General features: G+C 52.4%; 1 protein-coding gene across 4 annotated transcripts in view; it reads right to left on the reverse strand.

Moving 5' to 3' along the window:
• Window positions 1–5,605: 5,605 nt before the first annotated feature.
• Window positions 5,606–20,483, reverse strand: part of CLCN7 (Cl-/H+ antiporter 7) — a 36,597-nt gene continuing 21,719 nt past the window's right edge. For all 4 annotated transcript variants that reach the window (XM_084818046.1, XM_084818045.1, XM_084818044.1 and 1 more), the window contains 10 exons: window positions 20,053–20,146; window positions 17,107–17,276; window positions 16,191–16,242; window positions 14,644–14,771; window positions 12,894–12,979; window positions 11,432–11,564; window positions 9,681–9,740; window positions 8,634–8,810; window positions 7,928–8,008; window positions 5,606–7,237 (listed from right to left, as the gene is read on the reverse strand). In XM_084818046.1, coding sequence (XP_084674172.1) covers window positions 7,151–7,237; window positions 7,928–8,008; window positions 8,634–8,810; window positions 9,681–9,740; window positions 11,432–11,564; window positions 12,894–12,979; window positions 14,644–14,771; window positions 16,191–16,242; window positions 17,107–17,276; window positions 20,053–20,146 — 1,068 coding nt within the window. In that variant the 3' untranslated portion in view covers window positions 5,606–7,150. The remainder of the gene's footprint in view (window positions 7,238–7,927; window positions 8,009–8,633; window positions 8,811–9,680; window positions 9,741–11,431; window positions 11,565–12,893; window positions 12,980–14,643; window positions 14,772–16,190; window positions 16,243–17,106; window positions 17,277–20,052; window positions 20,147–20,483) is intronic.

The raw sequence follows: 20,483 nt of genomic DNA on the forward strand, positions 1-20,483 counted from the left end.
AATGTGTTAAAAAGAGAGATTTATTCGATTCCATGCTACTGTAGAAAGCAATTTTCTAGTCCATATGAATGTGAAGACAAGCTAAATTTGAGTGTGTGTGGGCAGAGGTGAAAAGGGCAGAGTAGGGACTGAGCAGGGGGTGTTCTATATTTATCCATCCATTTGGTACATTTTTATCCCACTGTTGTTCCAAGGGGCTCTTGGTGGCAGGCCGGGCCCCTCCCCACCCATTTTTTTTGTGGAGACGGGGCCATAGCTCAGCAGCGGTGGAGCTCCTGCTTGGCATGCAGAAAGTCCTGAGTTCAGTCCCCGGCATCTCCAGGGAGGGGCTGGGAGAGACCCCTGGCTGAAGCCCCGGAGAGCCTCCGCCAGTCGGTGTATACGAGACCAAGTGAGATGGACTCCAGATCAGACCTGGTGCGAAGCAGCTCTCTAACTCTGGCTCATTGGCCCAGCAGCCATGCTTCCTTGGGACAAAATCAGGGCTACCTTTCTGCGGAATGATGTCTTTTTAGCGAAACGGAGTAAACATGTGATTGGTTTTAACCAACAGCTGTTTTCTCTTTTTTCTTCTGGCTTTGGCTCCCGCACCCCACATACAGTCACATGAAGAAGAAAGTACACCCTCTTTGAGTTCTATGGTTTTACGTATCAGGACATAATAAAAATCATCTGGTCCTTCGCAGGTCTTAAAATTAGGTAAATACAACCTCAGATGAACAACACGTGACATATTACACCGTGTCATTATTTATTTTACAGAAATAAAGCCAACATGGAGAAGCCATGTGTGAAAAACTAAGTATACCCTTACTGCTTCCATAGGTATGAAGAGGCAAAGGAGCAGCCAGGGGCTGCTCAAATGCCCTTGATTAACTGACCATCAGCAAGTGTGACCACCTCTGTAAAAGCCGAAGTCTCAGGAGTTTGCTGGTCTCGAGCATTCGGGTGTGTGTTAACACAACGCCAAAGAGTAAAGACAGCAGCAATGATCTTAGAGAAGCAATTGTTGCTGCCCATCAATCTGGGAAGGGTTATAAGGCCATTTCCGAACAATTTAAAGTCCATCACTCTACAGTGAGGAAGATTATTCACAAGTGGAAGACATTCAAGACAGTTGCCAATCTTCCCAGGAGTGGACGTCCCAGCAAATTCACCCCAAGGGCAGACCGTGCAATGCTCAGAGAAATGGCCAAACATCCAAGAGTTACATCTCAGACTCTACAGGCCTCAGCATGTTAAATGTTAAAGTTCATGACAGTACAATGAGAAAAAGACTGAACAAGTATGGTTTGTTTGGAAGGGTTGTCAGGAGAAAGCCTCTTCACTCTAAAAAGAACATGGCAGCATGGCTTAGGGTTGCACCTGAACAAATCACAAGGCTTCTGGCACAATGTCCTTTAGACAGACGAGACCAAAGTGGAGATGTTTGGCCATAATGCGGAGCGCCACGTTTGGCGAAAACCAAACACAGCGTAGCAGCACAAACATCTCATACCAGCTGTCAAGCATGGTGGTGGAGGGGTGATGATTTGGGCTTGTTTTGCAGCCACAGGACCTGGGCACCTTGCAGTCATTGAGTTGATCATGACCTCCTCTGTATACCAAAGTATTCTAGAGTCAAATGTGAGGCCATCTGTCCGACAGCTAAAGCTTGGCCGAAATTGGGACATGTGACAGGACAATGATCCCGAGCACACCAGCAAATCTACAACAGAATGGTTGATGGTTGAAAAAGAAAAGAATCAAGGTGTTGCAATGGCCCAGTCAAAGTCCAGACCTCAGCCCGATTGAAATGCTGTGGCGGGACCTTAAGAGAGCTGTGCATAAACAAATGCCCGCAAACCTCAATGAACTGAAGCAATGTTGTAAAGAAGAGTGAGCCAAAATTCCTCCACAACGATGTGAGAGACTGATAAAGTCATACAGAAAACAATTACTTCCAGTTATTGCTGCTAAAGGTGGTTCTACAAGCTATTGAATCGTAAGGTGTACATAGTTTTTCACACATGGCTTCTCCATGTTGGCTTTATTTGTGTAAAATAAATAATGACACGGTGTAATATGTCACCTCCAGCAAAGGAGATCATTACCTTGTTGTGGTGCTGGAGCTTGAGCACCTCAATGATGTCATGAGCTAAACTGTGAAGGGACACTCAAGACGGAAAGGTCATGGCAGAGAGGTCAGACTAAATACGATCCCTGGGGAAGGAAACGGCAACCCACCCCCGTATTCTTGCCATGAAAACTAAATGGATCAGTACAACCAGAGAGATGTCGGTATACCATCGGAAGATGGGACTCCCAGGTCGGAAGATGGTCAAAATGCTACTGGGGAGGAACAGAGGATAAGTTCAACTAGCCTCAGATGTGATGACGCAGCTAGCTCAAAGCCGAAAGGACGGCTAGCAGCCGATGGTGCTGGTGGTGAACGACAAATCCGATGTTCTAAAGAGCAACACACCATAGGAACCTGGAATGTAAGATCTATGAGCCAGGGCAAATTGGATGTGGTTATTGGGGAGATGTCCAGATTAAATATAGACATTTTGGGTGTCAGTGAACTGAAATGGACTGGAATGGGCCACTTCACATCAAATGACCACCAGATCTACTACTGTGGACAAGAGGACCACAGACGAAATGGAGTAGCCTTCATAATTAATAATAAATAATTAATAATAATAAAGTGGCTAAAGCAGTGCTTGGATACAATCCAAAAAATGACAGAATGATCTCAGCTCGAATTCAGGGTAAGCCATTTAACATCACAGTGATCCAAATATACGCCCCAGCCACAGATGCTGAAGAAGCAGGAGTAGATCAGTTCTATGAGGATCTGCAGCACCTACTGGATAGTACGCCAAACGAAGATGTTATTTTCATTACAGGAGACTGGAATGCTAAGGTGGGTAGTCAAACGACACCTGGAATTACAGGCAAGCATGGTCTGGGAGGACAAAATGAAGCGGGACATAGACTGATAGAATTTTGCCAAGACAACTCGCTGTGCATAACAAACACTGTCTTCCAACAACCTAAGAGACGACTTTATACATGGACTTCACCAGATGGTCGACACCGAAATCAGACTGACTACATCCTTTGTAGCCAAAGGTGGCGGACATCTATGCAGTCGGTAAAAACAAGACCTGGAGCTGATTGTAGTTCAGATCACGAACTTCTTATTGCACAATTTAGAATCAGACTAAAGAGAATAGGGAAGACCCACAGATCAGTTAGATATGAGCTCACTAATATTCCTCATGAATATGCAGTGGAGGTGAAGAATAGATTTAAGGGACTAGATTTAGTAGATAGGGTCCTGGAAGAACTATGGACAGAAGTTCGCAACACTGTTCAGGAGGCGGCAACAAAAAACATCCCAAAGAAAAAGAAAACCAAGAAGGCAAGATGGCTGCCTGCTGAGACACTGGAAGCAGCCCAAGAAAGAAGGAAAGCAAAAGGCAACAGTGATCAGGGGAGATATGCCCAATTAAATGCAAAATTCCAGAGGTTAGCCAGAAGAGATAAGGAATTATTTTTGAACAAGCAATGCGTGGAAGCGGAAGAAGGTAATAGAATAGGAAGGACAAGAGACCCCTTCCAGAAAATTAGAAACATCGGAGGTAAATTCCAGGCAAAAATGGGTATGATCAAAAACAAAGATGGCAAGGACCTAACAGAAGCAGAAAAGATCAAGAAAAGGTGGCAAGAATATATGGAAGATCTGTATAGGAAGGATAATAATATCGGGGATAGATTTGATGGTGTGGTCAGTGAGCTAGAGCCAGACATCCTGAAGAGTGAGGTTGAATGGGCCTTAAGAAGCATTGCTAATAACAAGGCAGCAGGAGATGACGGTATCCCAGCTGAACTGTTTAAAAGCTTGCAAGTTGATGCTGTCAAGGTGATGCATGCCATATGCCAGCAAATTTGGAAAACACAAGAATGGCCAACAGATTGGAAAAGATCAACTTATATCCCCATACCAAAAAAGGGAAGCACCAAAGAATGTTCCAATTATTGAACAGTGGCACTTATTTCACATGCCAATAAGGTAATGCTCAAGATCTTGCAAGGTAGACTCCAGCAGTTCATGGAACGAGAATTGCCAGATGTACAAGCTAGGTTTAGAAAAGGCAGAGGAACTAGAGACCAAATTGCCAATATCCGCTGGATAATGGAGAAAGCCAGGGAGTTTCAGAAAAACATCTATTTCTGTTTTATTGACTATTCTAAAGCCTTTGACTGTGTGGATCATCACAAATTGTGGCAAGTTCTTGGTGGTATGGGGATACCAAGTCATCTTGTCTGCCTCCTGAGGAATCTGTGTAACGACCAAGTAGCAATGGTAAGAACAGACCACGGATCAACCGACTGGTTTAAGATTGGGAAAGGGCCGTATACTCTCACCCTACCTATTCAACCTGTATGCAGAACACATCATGCGACGTGCTGGGCTTGATGAAGCCAAGGCTGGAGTTAAAATCGCTGGAAGAAACATTAACAATCTCCGATATGCAGATGATACCACTTTGATGGCTGAAAGCGAGGAGGAGCTGAGGAACCTCATGACGAAGGTGAAAGAAGAAAGTGCAAAAGCTGGGTTGCAGTTAAACCTCAAAAAAACCAAGATTATGGCAACCAGCTTGATTGAGAACTGGCAAATAGAGGGAGAAAACGTGGAGGCAGTGACAGACTTTGTCTTTCTAGGCACAAAGATTACTGCAGACGCTGACTGTAGCCAGGAAATCAGAAGACGTTTACTTCTTGGGAGGAGAGCAATGACAAATCTTGATAAAATAGTGAAGAGCAGAGACATCACACTGACAACAAAGGTCCGCATAGTTCAGGTTCAATGGTATTCCCTGTAGTAACCTATGGCTGCGAGAGCTGGACCATAAGGAAGGCTGAGTGAAGAAAGATAGATGCTTTTGAACTGTGGTGCTGGAGGAAAATTCTGAGAGTGCCTTGGACTGCGAGAAGATCAAACCAGTCCATACTCCAGGAAATAAAGCCAGACTGCTCACTTGAAGGAATGGTCTTAAAGGCCAAACTGAAGCACTTTGGCCACATAATGAGAAGACAGGATACCCTGGAGAAGATGCTGATGCCAGGGAAAGTGGAAGGCAAAAGGAAGAGGGCCGACCAAGGGCAAGGAGGATGGATGATATTCTGGAGGTGACGGGCTCGACCTTGGGGGAGCTGGGGGTGGCGACGGCCAACAGGAAGCTCTGGCGTGGGCTTGTCCATGAAGTCATGAAGAGTCGGAAGCGACTGACCGAATAAACAACAACAAATATGTCACGTGTTGTTGTTCATCTGAGGTTGTATTTACCTAATTTTAAGACCTGCGAAGGACCAGATGATTTTTATTATGTCCTGATACGTAAAACCATAGAACTCAAAGAGGGTGTACTTTCTTCTTCACATGACAGTATTTCTTAATCCCACCCCATAACCACATACAGTTACGGACCCTCCCCAGAACAAGGCCTCTAATGGACACCCCACACACACACACGCACACATGACCTGTCCACTACCAGAGATGCTGCAACAATGACAAGGAAATAGGTCCAACACAGGAAAGCGGGGGGAGGAAGTATAAATAGGTGGGTTCCTTTTTATTTCAGCACAAAAACCCTCTCTCTCAGGTGCAGCTGCTCATGTCACAGAAAAGAGCAAAGAGGACAGGTGCAATGCAGTTGTGGGGATCATAAAAACCAGGCCCCGGGAGAAGTGGCAGGACCAGGGGCCGGGAAACGTGGCCTGCTGGTTGCTGACAGCCCCCCTGCCCTCACGAGCAGCTGGCTGGGAACATCCGGGAAGGCTGCTCTAAGCTGAAGGGAAGCCCACTTGCTCAAGCTTGCCTGCAACGCCTTCCTTCCCCCAGGTGACAAAGCCAATGGTGCAAAAGGCTTGCAGTGAGGAAGCGCTGGCTCAGGCGGACGGGCCAGGGCGGCAGGGGCCAGCCGACGCGCTTGTGCCAGCTCCTTGTTGAGCAAGCAGCGTCTGCCCAGACTGTGCCAGCTTGCCTTGCAAAGAAGGAATTCCCTCTGGCTGCTTGACCTTCATTAATTGCCCCAGGGAGGGATGGAGAATCAGGCCCATGCCTGGGAAAGGGGCTGCCTGGCTAGCGGTCCATAGGTTCAAGGTGAAGGCGGCTGGCTGAAGAAAAACGCTGCCCCTTTGCAGGGGGTAGTGGAGGAGGAAGGCATAGGAGAGAACCTTGGGTGGGTTCTCTGAACCTGTCAGGAGTGGCAGACGGGGCACGTGCCAGGAGGAGGGCTGCCCCGGGGGCGTTTACGCAAACCCAGCAACACCAGCTCCTCAGCTGGGAATTCACCGGGGGGGGGGGGGGGCGGGACGAGCTCCGTTAACAGCTCCCAAAACTCAACTCAGAATTGGTTTCCTCCAAGAAGCCTCTAGACAAGGAGGCGGCGTGAGGAATTTGGGGGGGGGGGGGATCTTGGTCCAACATGGAAACAGCCAGAATTTCACGGCTGGAACGGGGGCCCTCACGCTGCCTGCTGGCACACGCGCCCCCTCCCCTGTAATGGTCCTACCCTGCACCCGCTGGTCTGAATCGACGGAGGAAGGTGGGTCTGGGGGTTACAGCTGTGGGGTTCATTTCATCCTCCACATGCAGGTTAAGCAAACGCACAGGAGCACTTGGGCCGCAGGAAATGGGGCTGGCTACGGTTCCTGGAGAATTCCGGTGAGGGCGTGGGGGCCGCTTCCACACACCCGTTCAGGACTGGCCAGGGAGTCTTGGAAGGCACGGTTGGTGAGAGCTGGGCCTGCTCGGAACCAGGGGGGTGCCCACGCCCCGGCCTGCCACAGAGATGGCGCGACCGGCACCGCCTCCTGCGTCTTGGGAAGGCTCTTCCAAAACTGCCTAGAGCCCCCGCGCAGTCCCACGCGGCCAACTGCAGGTCCGATGCCTAAGACTAAACCCGGATGCCCAGAGGAAGAGAGCGAGAGGCCATTTCGGGAGGGGACGAGGGGAGAGGCCAGGGGCACTGCAGTGCCTGAGGCGCCACCGGTGGGCCGCGCGTCTCCTCCTCGGCCTCCCGGAGGCAGCAGTGCTGGGAGGCTGGCCAGGTCCTGATGCGCACCAAGGTTTGCAGCCCCGGGGGCGGAGTCACGTCTGTGCTAAGGGCACCTCCTCAATGCCTTCCTTCCCGAGCCGGTACCGGGCCAGATCCTTCCTGGTGACAAGCCCCACCACCTGCAAGGAGAGCGGGAAGCAGAGTCGGGAGAGGCACAAACGGATCCCTACATTCTGAGTGGCAAAAGGCAGCACCCGAGGGAACTATGGAAGACACCAGATCTCAAGAGGAAGGACATGGAACGGGGGGGGGGGGGATACGGATAAAAGAAAAGGGTCCTCCGTTGCACTGTCCATGGGAAACAGAGGTGTGATGTTAGCCACCAGCTTAGAAGGTTTTTAAAAAGGGGTTGGTAAATTCACGGGATGAGGTCCATCAACGGCTAGCAGTCAGGGGAGCCAAATGCAACCTCCAGGTGCCAAGGCAGTGTACCTGTGAACACTGGACCATAGGGCCAAGCGACCTGGGTGGGTGGGTGGGGTGGGTAGACTCATGCCTTGGCGGTGAGCTTCCAGAGGTGTCCCTTCGGCCTGATCCAACAGGGCTATTCTGGTGTGCTAATCCCGCGCGAAACTAGCTGGAGCCTCTCAGGGACACAGGGAGGCGAGCCGACTCTTCCTCCGTCTTGCCCCCAGGGTGTCTGGCAGGCAGGGGCCTTCCTCACCCTCCCTGGAGGCGCTGGCGCTGGCCCTGGGCCCTCCTGCGCGTGGACCCAGGCTCTGCCACCCAGCGACAGTCCCCCGGCCGGCCTGCGGGGTGGAAGGAGGCCGGCGTGGCCAGACGGCTCCCCCCGGCTCTCGCTTGCTCACCTGGTTGTGCTTGTCCACAACCACCAGATGGCGCAGGCCCAGCGCCCGGAACAACTTGAAGACCCGCGGCAGGGAGGCCTCCTGCAAGCCAGAGCAGGAGCCACGTCAGGCGGGGGGCCGAGGGGGCCCCAGGCAAAGCCAGTACCCCCACCCCCCGAAGCCTTGCAGCAGCAACACGGGATGCCAGGAGAGCCACCCCGCGGAATGCTTGCAGGGGGGCAGCCTGGTTCCCCCCACACTCAGGACCTGTCCGGAGCAGCAGCCTGGGCTGTGACTCAGAGGGGCCAGTCTGGCCCAGACCATTGATCCAGCGCCACTGGAGGATGCCCCAGGCCCAGCATCCTGGCCGGGAAGGGGTCCTGGCTTGAGCCTGGTGGAGCAGGCTCCCTGAGCCAAGACCCCGACTCAGGGCCCTGGAGCCGCGGACCTACTGTGTCTCCATCCCCCGAGGAGCTTCCCCCCTGCGCGCCAGCATCCTGCATCCCCACGCTCAACCAGCAACGCAGGAGATGCACCTGGGGGGCTGTGGGTCAGAGGCCTGCCCTGTCAAGGCCACCCGCTCCTGGCAGGGCAGCGCCCGAGGGCAGGGCCCGGCTGCCGGAGCACAAGGCCTGCAGTCCACGCCAAGCTGCTCCCGCGGGCCCATGACATCCTTGGCAAGAGTGGGCTGGGCCCCCTCCCCTCCCCTCCTGCCCCCCGTTTCCACCTGTGGCACAGTATATGGCGAGGGATTCATGAATTCAGCCAGGTCCATCATGCACTCGCGCTCGTCCCGGGAGACGTGGATGGACTGGACGGGGGGGAAGCGAGGGTAGGCGTCCCGGAAGTCCTTCAGCCTCAGCCGGCGCTGCACCAGCGACAGACCGGCCCGCTCCACGAACACCTGCGGGGAAGAGGAATGTGTGTCGCCGCACCACGTCGGCAGGGCCCTCCTTGGTCCCCAAGGCCACCCAATCCCCCCACCCCCACGGGACCTCAAAGGGCCAGGAGGGCCGCGGCACCCTCGCCCATCCTCACGGCCACAGTCTTGCTGCATGAGGCCTAGCGCCCATCCTGCCATCGGAGCAACGGCCCCAGGAGCACAGCCACAGCAGCTGGGGGGCGGTGGGGAGGCTTCCAAAGCCCCGAGGCCAGGAGCAAGCAAAGAGGGATGCTGAGCGCTCATGTCCCACATCTTAAAGAACATAGGACGAGCCCTGATGCTGGAACTGACCAAGGGTCCTTCTAGTCCAGGATTCTGTTTGCACAGTGACCAAGCAGCCATCAATGGGAAACCCACAAGCAGGGCATGAGCGCAACAGCACCCTCCCACCCATGTCCACCAGCAACTGGTGTACACAGGTGCACTACTTCTGATACCGGAGGTGGCACATGGCCATCAGGACTAGTAGCGTCCTCCTGCAGGAATTTGTCCAACCCCCTTTTAAAGCCATCCAAACCGGTGGCTATCACTATGTCTTGTGGTAACCACTTCCACTCTGCGCTGTGTGAAGTCCTGCCTTTGGCCTGTCCTGAATCTCCCACTGCTCAGCTTCCTGGGAGGACCCCACTGGGCTCTAGCATTAAGAGATGGGGAGGAAAATGTCTCCCTGCCCACCTTCTCCACACTAGGCATCATTCTGTACACCTCTATCATGTCTTAAGTTCTGTTTAAGAGCTGCAATTCTCAAGTGCCTGCGTGGCAACACTCCCACAAGCCCCTCATCAAGGAGGGAGGCAGCCCCCTCCCTCGGGGACCCCCACGGGACCTTACCTTGTGCTTCAGGAGCACGATCAGCTGGGAGCGCAGGATCAGGCCTCGCAGGCCCACCATCTGCAGCAAGAGAGGCTTTCATTGGGACGCAGTAGGAGTGCCTCCTTGCCCCGCTCAAGGCACGGCTCCCCCTACTCCACACCCCAACTAGACTGAGGGGAACAGGTAGCGATCAAGGGGTAGAGCCTAAAAGTGGGGGAGGGCCTCTTGTGGCACCCTCCCCTCCCGCCTGCCCCCTACAGTGATGGCTCTCAGGCACCAGATGAAAAGACCATTCTTTAAAAACCACACCACTGTTGCTCCAATTGTTTTGACCGATGCTTATTTTAAATTGATTTGCTGCCATTTTCTGGTTTTGTTGAGTAAAATGCATGTTGGAAGCCAGACCAACACATCTGGAGGGCAGCAGGGCAGGGAAGGCTGTAAATGCAAGCCATCTTACGGACTTTTGCCAAAGAGTGTGATGCAAGTATTTTTCAACAGAACCCAGAAGTATTTTACTCAAGCGTTACAAGCAGCATGTACACAGAAACATAGGGAGCTGCCCAGCCAGCGCGGCGCTGTCTACACCAGCAGTAATTCTCCAGGCAGTAATGCTGCCACAAAGCATGAATGTAACGTGTATTGTTGGTAAGAATTCATTGTACTTCATGATAATCTGTGTGCACTTACTGTAACTATAGAGTGACTAGTTCTGTGTGTGCTATGAGCTAGTTCTCAGCTCAACATGTGTTCTTGGAACTGGAGCAAGGGAGCTGCAAGCGGTTAGTTCTTGGAAGGAAAAAGCTCTTTGTCTCCTAAGGGGATGATGGACTTTCGCAAGGGTGCGTCTGAAGTTAGCTGTAAGCCTGGCTGTGTTAGGGAAAGGCCCTCCTAAGGGTATTATTATTTAATGTTTGTTTGTTTATTTATATACTCTCTGGGTGGTTCACAACAATTCACCCAAAAATAGAAACTACAACATTCTGAAGCCATTACACAAATACAACATACTATGACAGTCTGAAGCTACTGGTGAAGTAGAGCTGCACAGATGGATGTTTAAAATAGGGAAGTGGAGCTAATGTTGGGTAGAACGTTATAAACAGTAAGATTTTGGCTTGGTTGAGCAGAGAGGTCCTGGAGAAAAAGAAGCCTGCCAAACATGCCTGCCCAAGCTCTGCCAGCCAGCTAAATATAAAACCTCAGTGATAACTGTGTCGTTCGTTGAGAGCAGCAGAAACATGAGAGCCACTATTTATATTACACTTCTTCTAATCGTCCTAATTGTACTGTATGCAGTAATGTGCCTGGCTTGTTCCATCGCTGCAAAGTTTTGTTATCCTCTAAGACAGTTTGAGCAATAAATATATATTCTGGGGTACCACTTTGTGTTGTCTGGCCTAAAGGGTGCTTTAGGGACCACACCCCATGCATTAATTCTTGAAGCCCAGAACTCTCAGCTGGGATTCATACATCTGTTGCTGAAAGGGCCTGTACATACAGCCCCCGTTTTCTCTCTTGGTCAGGTGAGTCACAGACACAGCTGTTCAGCTAAGCGACATAAGCAAGCCAGATGGCATGGGAATGTTTCCTCTGTCTCAGTTTCAGACAGGAGCCGCTCCCTGCCCTACCTGGAGATGCTAAGGATCGAACCTGGGACGTCCAGCATGCAAAGCAGGGACTCTGCCACCAAGCTATGGCCTCTCCCCATTTGTACCCTGAGAAAGTGTGGTACAAGCAGGAAGGCCCCCATGCCAGTCTCACCCCACCTGGTCGTCGCCCGGGACGCTCTCCACGACAGGGAAGCCGTTGTGGTTGGAAGACGGATCGCTGAGGACATCCACCACAGTCCCCACTTTCTCAATCCTCTGCAGGCAGGTGACTGGGGTGCTCATCACTTCTCTGGGGGAGGAAGAGCACACACACATACACAGGCGGAAGCTTTGGCCCACAGTGGGGGAAATTCAGACGTCTAAGCCCGATCTTTCATGCCCAGGGGACCTGTGTAGATCTCTAAATGTCTGCTTCCCTTTGTGAAGCAGCCAGCACAATGTGGAAACAGTTACAGTGATGAGCTAATGAGCAGTTGGGATGGTTTGAGGGGGGAGCTCAAAATGCAGAATCTGCTCCCTGAATAAGGCCACCGCCTTCCGAGTCTGGCAAAGTCCCTGCCAGAGTTTGCCCAGCTCGAATGAGGGCTGCCATTTTGCAGCAGCACTCTCAGTGCCACCCAGAGGTGATGGAGGCTCACGTGATCAGGGGCGCGACGCCTCTTGCCGCTGGCTGCTGTGGGAGACGAGCAGGAGGGGGCTCTTGCCCTCACGTCCTGCTTGTGGGCTTCCTCTTGGGGCATTGGGCTGGCCGCTGTGCAAACAGCATGGTGGACTGGATGGGCTTTTGGGCAGATCCAGCCGGGCACTGGATCCCTCTGGAAAGGAGCCCTCTGCCTTCCCCATCAACCCTCCCCTTTCCACAAGGTCTGGGGGAAAGGGGGAGGGGAGATGACCTCAGGTGGCTTCGAGCATCCGACTGCAGACCCGGGGCAGTTCGGCTTATTTGGGGTCCTGACAGGAGGTGTGAGGTGCACTTCTGCTCAGCAGCTAAATCCCGCTAGGCGTCCTTGAGAATCCAGCAGGAGCAAGCTTGCATCCGTTTTCTTTTACTTCTTTTAAGCTCCTGTTATCGATAGCCAGAGACGCCCAGGCCCAAGAGCCGAAGCAGCTGCTGAAACAGCCCCGCTCCTCCCTTGGCAGCCTGGAGGCGCGGGCTTCCGCTCAGCCTCCACCGCGTGCAAGCCACGGATGGCTCCAGGCGGCCCCGTCGACACGAAACCCCCCTGGAAGCAGGTTCCGGGAGTTCCGCTCCCCCGATCGTCCCCCGCTCCCCCAGGCAACCTGGCGCAGCCCAGTCCAGGGATCTCCACTGTTTTCCTAGCAGGAGTCCTTCGGGCTCTCGGCACACCCACCAAGGCTGCCTCCCACTGCAGCTGGCCAGCCGCACCGCCCTTCGCCTCCTGGCGCCTCACATAGCACAGCTATCTGGCCAACCGTGCCTGCGCTCCCCTCTTCTCCGCGATTCAGCTGCCTCACAGCGGACAAACAGCCGGTCGCCCAGCTCCCCAGCCCAGAAGCTCCCGCTAAGAGCGGGCAGCGACTGCGAAGACGGAAGGAGGGAGGGAAGGAGGGAGGAGCGGAGAACGGCGGAGACCACCAGCCCAGTCCCTCCGCTTACCTGGCCGTGAACGAGTGTGAGCTGACGGGGGCCTCCCAGTGCAGGAAGGGGACGTTCTGCAGCTGGATGTGCATGTCATACAAGCCCTGAAGTGGCACAGAGAGGAGAGGGAAGGAATGTCAAACTAGGGCAGGCCGGAGTGAGAGAGAGAGGCACGCATAGTCCTGGAGATGCAAGTACTGAGCTCGAGGACAGTGGGGGAGTGTCACATTCTGACAGCATGAGCTGGAAGACCCCAGCATCTGTGCCTAGGCACACTAGTTTACACTGCAAGGCTGTTACCAGAATCACTGAAACAATGTTGGGTACAGAAAAAGCATTATGCAAACATTATTATAAACATTACGCACTCTTTGCATCTCATGATTGCACTAAGTGGAATGCAGCATCTTGAAGAAACTTGGGGTCTTGTTCCTTTAAAAGTTTAAAAAGCACTTTCTGGTCCTTAAAGCTTTTAACAGAGGCTCAAAACGATGTGCCCACTGCAGGCTAAGACTCTCAGGAGCAAGGGCAGAGGCAAAGTGAGATGTTCTTGTGGGCCAGACAGAGGCTTCTCTCCTTTGAGCAGAGCACTGGGGACACTCATCTTCCCATGACCAAGAGAAGGAAGTTGCAGTCAGGCAAAACAGCCAGAGACGCAAATGTGCATGGATTTATGCAGCTCACAGAATTCAGCCTTTATTTATTTGTTAGATGTCTATCCTGCTATTCCATGGGGTTGCTCAAAAAAGGTGGCTGACAAAATAGTAACTGCACCAAAAACCCCTCTGATTGTATCAAGCAAAACGTGTGTGAGAATAGAAAGGAGCCACCTTAAATTTCTAGACGCAGCCTTCCCAGCCAGGTGCCCTCCAGATATTTTGGACTACAACTCCCAGCATTCCACACCGTTGGCCATGCTGGCTGATGCGGATGGGAACTGAAGTCCAAAACATCTGGAGAACTGCAGAGTACGTTTTGTCTGACCACACCTGAGACAGAAGACAACTGCAAGCTTTAAACAGGACCTTTACTTAATATCAACAGGCAACTTCTTGTTACAAAAAAGGAAAAAAGTGAAACCAAAACCAGCACCCCCAACTCCTTACATGCATTAACCATTTAGTGGCTTTTCAACCAGTTACTTCCCCATCCATACAGCGGGTCTGAACTAATGGCTGTTGCTTTTTCCAGCAGGTATCGTCCACGTTTTACATGCCTCTTTGAAGATGCCAGTGTGGTTAACAACCAGAAGCAAAGGCACTATTAGAGGTAAGAACACTTCCTTCAGAAAATGGAAGTCTTGCCCAAACGAGGAGAACGAAAAGGAGCTTCGTGTGTATCTTGTCCCATCCTAAGTTGCTTTTGAAATGCCTCCGATTATCAGAATTGCCCTAGTTGTGTATTTTGATTTTCAGAATTGCCCTAATTGTGTGCAAAAGGCCCCAAAGTTGCATATTCCAGCTCTGAAAACCCCAGGTTGGGGAAGGCTGTGCAAGACCAACGGCCTGCCTTCCCATCGGGTCACAGGAGTAGCCCCGTGGCTGGGTCATCATCTGAGTCCAGCATCCGTCTCTGCACGGTGGCCAGCCAGACACCTCCAGAAAGCCCATGAGCAGGACAGGCGGTCCCTGCACTAATGGCTTTTCAGCAGAAAAGGAGCTGTGCTCAGCGGCAGACGGCACCTGAGCCGGGAGGCTGCTCCCAGCCACCCTAGCTAGCAGCCACTGACAAACGTCCCCCCAGTGGGGCGGCATCGTCGGCTTCTCACCTCCACGAAGTAATCCCCCACGATCTTAGCCGTCATCAGCACCAGCATGATAGGGAAGCCGTACGTGACGTTGCCCGTGGCCTCCATCATGATGACCGTCAGGCTCAGAGTCATCCTCACGATCCCCCCTGGAAAGACAGGCCGCGCTGGCATCTCTCTCTTTCCCACAACAAAGACAGCCACCCTCTGGCCGGCTGCTGCAGCAAAGACCACCTGTCGCTTTCTTGCATGTGCACACCTGGACATCTCACTGCTGTTTTAATGCTAGCTGTAGCTTCAGCCACCAAGCCCAGGCTTCTAGGAGCACGGCAAGCTGCCTTCTCCGGAGTCAGACCCCGGGTCCATCTAGCCCAGTGTTGCTGACACGGACTGGCAGGCGTGGCTCGCCGGGCTTCAGGCAGGATTCCTTCCTAGCCTCCCTACCTGGGGATGCTGCCAGGGATCGAGCCTGGGACCTTCCGCACGCAAGCAGGGGCTCTGCCACGGAGCACCTCCCTCCCCTCCACCCACTGTCGTGGCCGGAGCCTCTTGTGGCCCCAAAGGGTCCCACACCAGCAACAGAGGGCAGCACGAGGAGCTGCCTGACCCCGAGTCCGACCACTGCTCCCCCACCGACCCAGACTGGCTGCTGCTCCCCAGGGTTTCGGAGAGAAGCCTTCCCTTCTGCGCGCAAAACATGCAGCCCTCTCCCAAGAAAGGGCTCAGGAGAGGCGCAGACATAATTTTAAACAGCTGAATCAAGTGCAATTCCCAATATGCTGTGACCTAAAAGGATCCTAAAAACCACTTAGCTGTTAACAGGTACAAACACACCGGCCTGGCGTAGCTCACTGTGCGTGGAGATGGCACAGTCTCCATATCCTGCCCAAGGCCTCCAGGAGGGAAGAGCCCCCTCCCTCCTCCTGCCTTTGTGGCTCTCCCCTCCCCCAACTTTGGGACACTCCTGCCCTGGAGACTAGCCAAAGCCAGAGCCTGCCCATCTTCCAGAAGTGGTGCAAGGCACTCCTAGTCAAGCTGGCTTTGGGTGACCAGGAGGAGGGAGGGTGCAGCATGATTGACAGGATTGTTACCCATCCTGAACCCTGGGGGTGGGGTGAACTGCAAGTCCAGCTAGATAAATCAAACAAAATAGATAAATCAAACAAAAAAGATAAGTAAATCAAAGAGATAAATAGATCAAAGAGGTAAATAAATGTATATGAATAAACCAAAGAGATAAATAGATCAAAGAGATAAATAAAGCAAAGATAAATAAAGCAAAAATTAATAAATCAAACAAAAAAGATAAATCAAACAAAAAAGATAAATAAATCAAAGAGACAAATCAAAGAGACAAATAAATCAAAGAGAAAGAGATAGATCAAACAAAAAACCTGCAGCTCCCTTTGAAGGAAAGATAAAAAAAACAGAGAATGCTTTTTTGGTGCGGACAGCCAAAAAGCCCTCTGGTTAAAGTTGCCCACCTTGTCAAAGACAGAGCCCCCACCACCCCCCCGCCCCGCCCCACTGCTTCCCCACAAGTTGCTGCCCCCCCAGACGTGGCTCACCCAGCTGTGCTGCTGCTCCCATCAAGGCGTACTTCCCCGGGTCAGCCCAGATCTGAAAGTCCAACACACAGGAGAGGCACAGTCACAACTAACTGCAGAACAGGCAGCAGGGCGACAGTGGGGGCTGAGGGCTCTCAGTTCCAGCCCCCCACCCCAGAGAAAGGGTCCTTTCACCCCAGGGGTGCAGAACCTCAGGCCAGGGGGCAAATCTGGCCCCCCAGGGTTCCCAGCTGGCCTTGCCCCTTTTTCCTGACCATTTTCTGACTCCCCACTTTTGAGGGATGAAATGCCTCTCCGTAGGTGGAGTTAGTGGCAGGGGGAGCTTTCAGGCTAAAATATGCTGGCATTCTGGCCCCATCCCTCTGCCTTCGGCCCCACCTCTTTTGCCTTTGGCCCCGCCCACCACTGGACTGTGGCCCCCAAGAGTGTCTCTGAACTGGACATCAGCCGTCGGAAGAGGTTCGGCACCCCTGTCTTACACTTTGGACACTGGTAGCCAAATAGGGTGTGTTCTCTTCCAAATCATGGGAGCATGCCAAAGGCAGGGGGCAGGAAGACGCCTCATGCCGAAGGCCCTTGGAGGGCAAAGGCCAGGGCCTGCTCACCCAGGGCTGGAGAATGCCTGTGGGCTGAGGCGAAGGCAACGTCAGCCTCACACTGGGCCCAGAAAGCCCTGGGGACCCTGTTCCAGCTGTGACGAATTTCCACTCCCAACTCCTGGCTCACCTGGCCACCCATCTCCCCACCCCAGCCGCTCTGCCTCACCTCCTCTCCCAGCAAGCAGGATGCTGCACTCCCTGAGAGCCCTTCAGACCATCCCCCAGGGAGGCTCCGCGGGCCAGGCTAGGGTGCCAGGCAGGACGGATCTGGCCCTGTCATGTGAGGAGGCAGACCGAGAGCACAGGGACACCCTTACCCAGCCTCTGGTCACGTGGGACAGGCAGATGCCAAAGAGGCGGCCCCAGGCAGCTCCGATCAGCAGGGAGGGGATGAAGACACCCGCGGACACCGTCAGCCCGTAGGTCCAGCATGCCAGGAAGAAATACATCAAGGTGAACATCCCCAGGGTCATTGGGTCGTAGGTGCCTGGAAGGACGGGGGGGTGGGGAGAAGAGCATCACTGCCCAAGCTCCTGGATCAGCAGCAAGCTTCCCGCGATTGCCATGCCCAGCGGATGCTCCCCGCTTGCCCAGGCGACACCCGTCTTGCACAACAGGTCTCAGGAGCAGACAGAAGGCTGGAGCGCTCCTTTCTCAACTGGGCCACCATCTACTGGCGGAAGAGTGAAGGAGGGTTAGGGCTGCACAGAACTCTTCATCAAGAAGAACAGAAAGGTTGCTGGGCCACACCAGCCAAGAGCTGCACGTTTGCTATGAAGAGCTGCAACGGTTTCCAGAGGGGAGGCCACACTGGTCTGTGGCAGCAAAACCAGCCAAGGGTCCTGTGGAGCTTCTAGCAGATGTGAGGGGGGCTGCGATTCTGTAGACACTGTCCACTGCAGCTTATGCCGGAGCACAATCTTAGCCTTTAAGGATCTACAGGACTCTTTGTTGTTTTATGCAGAGCTGGTAATGCAACAGTTTGGGTACTGAGATCAGCCTCAGAATTTGGGGGTTCTTCTGGACCCGACCTTGACTTTGGGTGCCCTGCGGTCAGGGGTGTTGCTGCCCAGCGAAGGCCAATGTGCCATCGGCGCTCATTCTTGGGGAAGGCATTCAATAGGCGGTTTTGCTTTGCCGTTTTTACTCTGCTTTATTTATTGAATATTTTAAACGTTTTGACTGCTATTGCATTATTCTCTGCCGCTGTTTACACATTTTAATGTTTAGGGTTTATGTTGTCAACTGAAAGGATACTTTTTAATTGTCCAGTTCCTTATTTGTTGTTACTGTTGTTAGCTGCATTGAATTCGTAGGAAAAAGGGTGGGGCATAAATGTTTACGCACATCTTTTGATTGCCAGTGGGCTTAGCGTATTTTTCTGTATAGTGCTGTATGTTTGGGCATAAAGCCACTACCCTAAATGTAGTAAAATTATTTCCACTTGTAATTCATGCAACAGTTCCCGTTTAACACAAATGCACCTTCAAGCTTCAGGGTTCCTTACCATTATGCCAGATTATGAATGCTTGTATAACCCCTCAGCTAACCAAAGCTGTTTCTCTCTCTGCAGATACAAATTATTTTACATTTGTTTTGTTTTAAAGCTGAATTGTTGTTGTTGTTTTTTAAATAATAGTTTAAGGGTCATAAGACACCTTTAATCTTATTTTGAGAAAGGCATCTAACAATTATTAAATAAATAAATAATGCCCCCCTAAAACATGACTCCTCGCCCATGCCAATTGGGTTGTTGAATACCTTATTGAAAGGGATCCTGTAATTTTAATAGCTCTGAAATGGGAAGTTTTTCAGCCGGTTCTCACATGGTTAAGTGGAAAAACTGCCCTCTGCAAAATTCTCCATAACAACCGAGAGCACGTAAGCCTGCCCCGTGGCCCCAGCAGTCTAACATAGTAACTGGAACTGAGATGGAAACATCTTTCTGCACACTCTGAAATTCCACTTACTGAATTTTCAGACTATAAAAAGATTAGGGCAGTTTCCAGGGCAGCTGCCTTTCCTGTCCATGCCTTGAACCCAAGTGGGACGGATGGGAGAAGGGACTGAGAGACTATCGACCTCTCAGTGGCCAAAGTCCTTTCCCCCTTCCTAGCCCATGTGCTCTTCCAATCGGGACAGCATCATGGCCAAGACCATTCAGTGAACGCCAAGGCCGAGTGGGGCTCTGGACCCGGGTCTTCCTGGTCCAAACCCAGGACTCTACCCACTGCTCCTGTTGTTGAGAAATCCTTCCCAACACAGAGATAAATTCCCCCCAGATAAATTCATTGTCGCAGCTCTGGGCCTGGGAACAAGGCTGGGGTCACCTCTAACTAAAACATTGTGTGCATTAAGTCACCAACTGGGAAAGGCATCCCAGGCTGGACTCCAGGGCGCTAGGAAAGAGGATCCGATCCCTCGGTTCGCCCTGTTTGTCACAGGAACATCAGGGAAAGCTGTTAAGAGCGAAGCCAAGGGAAGCTGCAGCCCCTCAACCACCCACCTTGCAGTTTAAGATTTCAGGAATACAGCCAGATTAAACCTTGGGAGGCTGGGTGGAGGAGGAGGAGAGACACGGTGCCTCCTACATCAGCGGAGAAACCTGCTTCCTCAGATGCTCACACACAAACACCGACCAAACTGAGGATGCCTCCCACGCACAGACAGCGCAACGGAGTGATCTGGGGCCTTGTGAGGCCAGAGAAAGGGGACTTCAGAGCATCACACTTTATTGGACCAGCAAGCCTTTGGAGCAGGGGTGCTGAACCCCTTTCAGGCCGGGGCCGAATTCCATTCATTCATTCATTCATTCATTCATTCATTCATTTCAATACCGCCCAATAGCTGAAGCTCTCTGGGCGGTTCACAAAAATTAAAACCAAGGAGCACATCATAAAACAATATAATATATATATAAAATATATTCCATTTCGGAGAAGCTGTTGGGGGTCGGATTCTAATGGAGGCGGAGTCGAGACGCCAGCCTATTTCCGCTAAAAGGCTTCCTTGCCAGTAACTCAGTCTTCGGAGAGGCACATCAACCTTTTAGGATGCGGGGAGGGGGGTAATACGCACAAAAGCCAGGGAACCACCACACAACAGGCAGTTGCGGCAGGGGAGGGTCTGGGTTCCCCAGGAGGGCCGGATTCGGCCCCTGGGCCTGAGATGATGCACCCCTGCTTTAAAGCAAGAGGAAGAAGAGACGCTCCCTCTCTCGCGTTTAGCAACGGCCAGCCACCATTAGCTAGAAGTCGACTGACCTGGAGGGTCGTGGAAGAGCCGGACGACACTCTTCTCGGGTGTGTTGAAGAAGGCTGCTGCCATGGAGTTGTATTCGCCATCAGGACAGAACAGCTGCGGGGTGAAGGGAAAAGGGAGGAGAAGAAAGGAGCTGTCATCTGTCACTGCACGAGTGATGAGGTCTGCACAGGTGCAAAAGGGCCAAACCGCAGTGGACTTAGAGTTGGCGGGGACCTCAAAGATCATCTAGTCCACCCCTGCCAGTGCAGCAAATCCAAAAACCAGCACCCCAATAGGCGGCCCCTAATGGAGGGAAGCCTATCACCTTCCAACACAGCATCAGGAAGTCCTCCCTAATATTTACTTGGAATCCCCTTCCTGGTAATCTGAATCCGCTGGTTCGGGTCTTGCTCCCTGGAGCGGCCTCCCCAACCTGGTGCACTCCAGATGT

This window comes from Heloderma suspectum, chromosome 12 (assembly GCF_057233095.1).
Source record: "Heloderma suspectum isolate Gila_16-S chromosome 12, 16-S_ref, whole genome shotgun sequence".
In the NCBI taxonomy this organism is placed as follows: Eukaryota; Metazoa; Chordata; class Lepidosauria; order Squamata; family Helodermatidae; genus Heloderma; species Heloderma suspectum.